Source organism: Chenopodium quinoa, unplaced genomic scaffold, assembly GCF_001683475.1.
Source record: "Chenopodium quinoa cultivar QQ74 unplaced genomic scaffold, ASM168347v1, whole genome shotgun sequence".
Taxonomy (NCBI): domain Eukaryota; kingdom Viridiplantae; phylum Streptophyta; class Magnoliopsida; order Caryophyllales; family Amaranthaceae; genus Chenopodium; species Chenopodium quinoa.
This window is the reverse complement of record NW_018743412.1, coordinates 12,362-19,484: the sequence shown is the minus strand read 5'-3', so window position 1 is coordinate 19,484 and position 7,123 is coordinate 12,362. Positions and strand designations below refer to the sequence as shown.

General features: G+C 37.6%; 1 protein-coding gene across 1 annotated transcript; it reads left to right on the top strand.

Annotated features, from left to right (window-relative positions):
* The first annotated feature begins 1,979 nt into the window (after positions 1-1,979).
* Positions 1,980-6,153, top strand: LOC110739052 (solanesyl-diphosphate synthase 1, mitochondrial-like). The gene is made up of 4 exons (XM_021919504.1): positions 1,980-2,065; positions 2,167-2,238; positions 2,722-2,838; positions 4,706-6,153. The coding sequence occupies exons 1-4, from the start codon at positions 2,051-2,053 to the stop codon at positions 4,832-4,834; spliced, it is 333 nt and encodes a 110-aa protein (XP_021775196.1). The 5' UTR covers positions 1,980-2,050; the 3' UTR covers positions 4,835-6,153.
* The last annotated feature ends 970 nt before the right edge of the window (positions 6,154-7,123 follow it).

Here is a 7,123-nt window from a genome sequence, read left to right as displayed (position 1 = left end):
AAGTAATAAGGTCTCTCTAGGTGAGAGTATTTAATGTAGGTAATCTGCTTTGCTAGCGAAATCAGCCGGTTATTAGTGTGTTCCGTAATGTTTCTCCTCTGTTCTGTTAATTATTCGGTCCCTTGATTAATGAGGATTAATCGAGTATTTATAGCCTTGGGAAGCGTGCAACTCTCTAGGTTTAAGGTAAACCTAGGGCCGATCGGGCTTCTAGACTGAAATGGGCCTTGATGGCCGGTTGTCCCATTTGGCATGGGTGGACACGTGGCGTGTCTTAAGTGGTCCGTGGAGGACGCGTGGCGGAACCTGGTTGGTCCACTTGTCAAACGGCGCTTGGTGGATAAAAATCCCCTAATCAGTATTTATCGATGAGACGAAAGGTGTGGAACGTAAGTTGGAATTGTGAAGACAAACTTGAGGCTTTAGGTAAAGTAGAAGTATGCCAGGATATTAGAAATGTAATTTTAGTAGAGTAAGAAACAAGTAGGGGCATTCACCTTGGATGGAAGAATTTTTTAATGTTTTGATTTATTTTGATATTTAGGAATTATTATTTAAAGATGGAAAATTAGATGGAGATGTTGCTCGTAGAATCAAAGTAGGTTGGTTGAAGTGGAAGAGTGCTACCAAGTTTGATTACGCAACCCGGCATGCACCAAGGGAAATTTTTATCACATGTCCATCAGCCTGCATTATTATATGGTATGGAATGTTGGGTTGTTATACATTGTCATGTTCATAAGTTGAATTGGGTGGAGATGCGTATGTGGACATACAAGAAATGATCAATTGCGTAATGAGATAACTAAAAAAATAGTAGAGGTTGCATCGATTGAAAACATAATGAAGGAAAATCACCTAAGATGGTTTGGCTAGAAGAGGGTTAAAGTGATGGGATTGTAAGGGGTAGGGAAAGACCATAGAAAAGTCAGAGGAAGGTGATGAGGGTGAAATGTGTCTTTTAAGGATTGAGTAAGGGCTTTGGATATGGCAAAATGAAGGGGGAAAAATCTACTATGAGGACATGTCATGACTATATCTATATATAGAAGTATAGAACCACCCTAAAGTGAAAACTCCTTATGGTGAGAACCCCATCGTGGACTCTATGATTTGACGGTCACGATATAAAGAGTTTTATTGATGACATTTTTCATAATTACATAGAACTTCGAACCTAAGTTTACGAAAATACCCTTAATGAAACTTTATATCGTAGCCGTCATATCTACGCGATCTAACGGCCCATGATGCAGTTCTCACCATAAGGGGGGTCTCACCACCTTTTTTTTATCTCGCTTGAGCCCTCTTTTATAAATCTTTCCCAAATTCTATTTTTTTTTTACGCTCGCTCAATCTGTATTTCTCCCATTTTTGTCCACTTTCATTTTATCACTTTTCTGTCTTTGTTCCATTTTTTGCGGATGACTCCCTATTACAATTCTTGTTAGTTGACCAAAAAAAATTGGGAACTAAGCCTTGTTGTGGATATCATTATGTTTTAATTAATGTGTACTTTCCTATAAGAATTTTTCACTAATCTTTTTAACAACAGAATTACGGATATTTGGCAATAAGTAAATGCAAATAAAAAGATATGATATGATATGATGTAATTGAACTGAACAGAGCCATAAGGGGCACTAACTTGTAGTGGGGACACTAATTATTTGTCTGGATGCATGTTTTATATTCCTTAAGCTCAACCTTTTATGCAAATTAATTGATGTATTGAAAATTTTCATCTAAGCTGGTAGTTGCTTTCAGATAATTGATGATTTCCTGATGGGTGTGCACATAAAATGTTTTGTTGCTGTTTTAAAGTTCCAACTATTGTTGTTCTGAAGGGGATTTTAAATTTTTATCTTTTGGTCAATTGGTCTCAATTTTTTCAGGAGGCTTTTAATTTTCAAAATTTCAATTATGCTTCAGTTGTGTATGCAGTTTTATTTTTCCACTGAAACTTGCTAGATTACTTTTGCAGGTCCAATCAGATCCATTTTCCCTTGTTTCTGATGAGTTATCACTCGTAGCTGATAGATTGCGGTCAATGGTAGTCACAGAGGTGCAACAGTTACTCATCTTTGTGATGAATAAATAATGTTTGAATCAAATAAGGCAACTAAAGAGTGGGCATTTGATGTTCATTCTACCGACTTCTTTCAGGTCCCTAAGTTGGCATTTGCTGCTGAATATTTCTTCAAAATTGGAGTTGAAGGAAAGCGCTTTCGTCCCATGGTATGTGTACATTGCATATATATAAAGGGTTGAATCTGTATTGTGTGCCATGAACCACGATGATGAGTGTCATGATGTCAATTGTTTCATTGGAAATTGAGAGTTCGTCTAGAGAGTCCTCAAACACGTGACAATCAAAGACAGTTTCTTTTTCTTTGAAAATTTGATAGATATGTGTAATTAACTCAGGTGTGTTGATGATTTGTCTACGTTACTGATAGTCTGACATGGCTTACTCTAAATCTGTCCTAGTATGGATAATTTGCCATATCATAGAAGGAATAAAACTGTTCTTCGACCATCATGCTTGCTTGTTGTGGCGTTTATGAAATAGTCTAATGTTATGACGTTGGATTTCACCTCTCCTTCTGCATTTATGGTAGATTTTTGATAGTTGGTTTGGGTAAAAGTTTTGAAGTTTGAATTTGTGGTCTTAATTTCTTATCTTGCCATATATATTTCTTAAGAATTTGAAGTGTACAGGTTTTATTATTGATGGCTACAGCTTTAAACATGTCTGATAGACTATCACCTGATTATTTGGAAACACCGCTTCGTAGAAGACAACAATGCATTGCTGAGATCACAGAAATGATCCATGTCAGTGTATATTTATCTATTTCTTTTACTTCCCTTGACATTGTCATTTGCATTTTTTGTTAACTGTTTTGTTATTTTCTAAAGTTCAAGTTACCTAAATGGATGCTGAATTATGGTGTCAGGTTAATTGTGTGTATATATGATGACTCTATACTCCTCTCTAGAAATTTTGAAGCCTGTAATGCATGGTATGTAGTTCAGGGTACTTTTGAGACAAATTGATAAGTTGATATAGTGAAGGATGTGAACTATGAAAAGCTTTTGGGTAAACCTAGATCAGAGGTAAAAATTTTGTAATGAAAAACCTTACACTTTGGGCCCACTTTAGGGTTAAATGCTGGAAAAATGGTACTCAGGGTCGGGAAGGGGTGGGGGGTGTCCAGAAAAGCATAAGTTGGGTACCTCCTTGTCGCAATCTTTGGCCATCGAAGAGTAATAGATTGCTGCCTTACTTTCCTTTATTTTCCTTCATCTTTATGTATGTGAAAAGTGAATGTTAGTACTTATGCTATTGAAATATAGTCTCGATCACTAATTTTCTTAATAGATGTCATGACTTAGTCTTCTAGTTCCCATCACATTAACATAAGGCCAAGATAGTTGTTGGCTTTTAGGTTTGTTTAGCAAGTAAATATTTAATGCTAGCTCTCAATTTTTTTAAAATTATTGTTATAAGTCCTTTTAGTCTGACCCATTGTTTGCTAGTTTAAGTTCATAATGCTTATTGTGCACTTGGAATAAAATAAAAACTAATGTAAAACAACACCAGCAAGATAACCCACCCCCCCCCCCCCCAAAAAAAAAAAAAAAAAAATCAAATTTACTACAATTTCGTGCGAATTATTTATTTATTTAACTATCTATTTATATACATATACTACGTATATCTTTGTTTCAAATTTTATGATTACATGCCAAACAATGTCATAATTTGCTCCGTTATTCTTAATTGGAGATATTTTTAAAGAGAGTAATGCCAATTGAAATGTTATGGGAGAACAACTTTTAGATAATATTGCTTACAATAATTGCGTTTTGATAGCAAGAGAGTAAGGGTTCTTTGATTGTAGTCGTCCACTGACTTTTGATTGATTTCTAATTTTTTCGGGGTATGCAATTTTCATATTCATATTTATGATGTTGGATTTTCTAATTGATGTGCATTTGATTCCCAAAAGAATATAACAATCAGCTTGATTTTAATATGTAGTTGATGCTATAGAGTTTCTGCATAGAGAGAGAGAGAGAGAGAGAGAGAGGGAGGGGATGGAAAAGAGAGGAAAGTATTGATAAATGTGCTAAAACTCTTGATCTTACTTTAATTGCCATTTTTTTCTACCAGCTAGACATTCGATATTTTATATATTATTACAACCCCCTTCCCCCTCCCCCCCCCCCTACACTCACCCTAACACCATTTTTTTTCACCATTTTGAAAATATTTTCTTTCTCTTTAGTCACATGAGCTCAATTTATATCAATTGATCTATCTCCATATTGTCTCTGTTTCTGTTATTTTGTTATGTTGGTATAGAAATGATATTGTAGGTTAAATTCTAAATTATACTGGTCCCAAACTCTCAATATAACATTATCTTCTTTCTGCTTTACTTGATACATTTGTTGTCCCTCGTTTGTCAACTCTGTAGGCTGTAGGCCTGTAGCACACCTTTTTGTAAGCTTTATCTTTTGTACAGGAATGCATGCTTGAGTATTCTAAGTATTTGATCTATTTGTGATTTACCAAATTTTGTATTAGCTGGATCTTAAGGCATCCTCTTAACTATTAATGTGTAGAAATCTTAGAATTTATGATTGAAATGGGTATCATCTATTGGCTTAACTGAGACACTTTGTTCTTATATAGGTGGCAAGCCTTCTTCATGATGATGTATTGGATGATGCTAATACAAGACGTGGTGTTAGGTCATTAAACTCTGTGATGGGGAATAAGGTAATGTTTTCAGCTTCTTATGCAGCATGTCAAATGTGGTAATTAAAAAATAAAATTTGATTTAAAAATTTTCCAAATAATAAAATATTTGGCCTCCTTTAATAATCTTAGACCTCAATTGTCATGTTTTCTTAGTGGAAACAACTTCATTAAGAATCCAGGTTTAGCAGATAAATATTCCCGAGTCAAGCGTCTAATAAAGCAAACTTTCTTAAAAGGGGAAAATGATTATCTGTAAAACAGAATCAAATTGACATTCACACCAAGCGAATAAGGAGTCCAACGGCGCCCAGATTACTGAAACTTAGGTGCTAGGCCCAATTGCAAAACTGGCCTGTTGTGATGTGAAGCTTTGAAACAGCTCCTGCTCAAGTAATCTTAGGCTTGGTAGGCTGTTGATAAAACAGTTTTCGGTCTTGTTTCAGCAGCTTTCAGATTCTCTTGCAACAAATATTTGGTGGGTCCCACTTATGGAAATCAGATTTGTAACATAACACTCTACTGAATATAATGTCATTCACTAAAAATAACCTATAACTTCACAATCTCAATCAAAGATTTTTTTTTTGACAAAGAATAGGTACAATGTATATTGGTGTGTTGATAGCTCAATACATGACTCCATGCTTAAAATGTGTAAGCTATTTCCTGTTCTTTATGCTCACAAACCTCCTTTCCTCACACACGTTTTTAGTGCACAACTTAAAGTGTAAACAGAGTACGCCCAACATGATTTATAGTTGGTCTAGATAATTTGGGTACTTGGTGGTGTTTGTTGTTTTCATTTGAAAGCATGGTTATACCTACTTTTGAGAAAATATTTTACTTTTTACATGTATTCCTATGGTTTTGCTTATCTCTCACATATTTACCAATACATACACCTAGCTGGTCTTACATCTCTTGTACACCTTAGTGGTGGTATTCACACCCAAACACCTCAAATTGTGTTCACTATGTAGAAAAATTTCTTTTTCTTCATTCATACAATAATACCAAGTACTCAATACCTTTGAGATACAATCCCTTTGTTGGTAATAGGTGCCGATTAAATTTTCACGTGTATGAATTGTGATGCATCAAACATTAATATCAACCAATAATCAATGTTTATGATACTAGTACTAAATACCCTTAACCCTGTGTTAACTTGTAGGATAACACTTCTGTTTAGGGTAAAAATACCCTATGCCAGGTGGCCCAATAGTATGATGACACGTGGTAGCCCACCAGAGGCCCAACGGGATCCAATCGGATGCTGACACGTGGCATCAAAACCCTAATCAGGGAACATGCCTCCCCCACTATAAATAGGGGAAAAATCCTCATTTATGACCTATTCATAAATACATACACAAAACCCGAGCAATCTTAATTGCGGAATCTCCCTGAATCAGAGAGAAACATTCATTCTACTTTCCGCACGCTTTCTCATCCGGAATCATACTAACTTGATCTCCGGAGGCGGAACTCCACCCAACCGGAGTTTCGTGGTTTTGCAAGTACAGAAGTCAAGCGCGCATACTCTGTATTGTAACTCTCCCGAGGGACCAAAAACACCCGAAACATTTTGCGTCGTCTGTGGGGAGGGTACTACTGAGATGGCATCTGATGCTGTACCGAATGTAGAGGGCAGCCGGCCTACGGCTGACCCTGAGGTCCATACAGACCATGAAAGTGGAAGCGGTGACGACTACAATGTCGAAACCTATATGGCCCCAGACAGGTCATTCCGTTCTAGGCGCACCCGTTCCAAAGAAAAGAAGGAACAGGGCCAAGACAAAGCTTGTCCCAACAACCCAGGCAGCAAGCATCCTGGCGGCAAAAGGTGCTGCTCCCGTCACCAGAGACGAACTCATGAACCTCATGACTAGTTTCAAGGGGGAAATCAAGGACGTAATCAAGAAGTCAGCTGGCTCCAACAAGGGTCAGTCGACAAAGAAGCCTTCTCCCTCCGGGAAGAAGCAAATCAAAGACCGGGTGCCTACTCCGCACCCCAAGCCCAAGGGGACGGATGGACATCTGATCGTCCTCTCAAAACTTCGTTTCCCTGAATCAGGGCAACGGAAGGCCATCCGGCATACACAGCCGGATGGGTCAAAAAAGACTTTCTCTGACGCCCGGTTGTTCATCCAGGAGAAGAGAAGTCAGAGTATGTCTCAGTCGGCTTCAACATCGACCTACTCGGACAGTTTTCGAAATGCTTCAATGAAGCACTCGGAGACGCAGCAAGGGAGTCAGTCGCGCGGCGTGTCCGCACGTACTGGCCCTCACGTGATCCAGCAGGCTCCGTATGTGCCCCATCAGCAATACGCCCCATATGGATCTCCA

Excerpts from the sequence above, each read along its gene's own strand:
- LOC110739052 (XM_021919504.1), top strand. Across the intron at positions 2,239-2,721 it reads GAAAGCGCTTTCGTCCCATG|GTTTTATTATTGATGGCTAC; the intron begins GTATGTGTACAT and ends TGAAGTGTACAG. Across the intron at positions 2,839-4,705 it reads AGATCACAGAAATGATCCAT|GTGGCAAGCCTTCTTCATGA; the intron begins GTCAGTGTATAT and ends GTTCTTATATAG.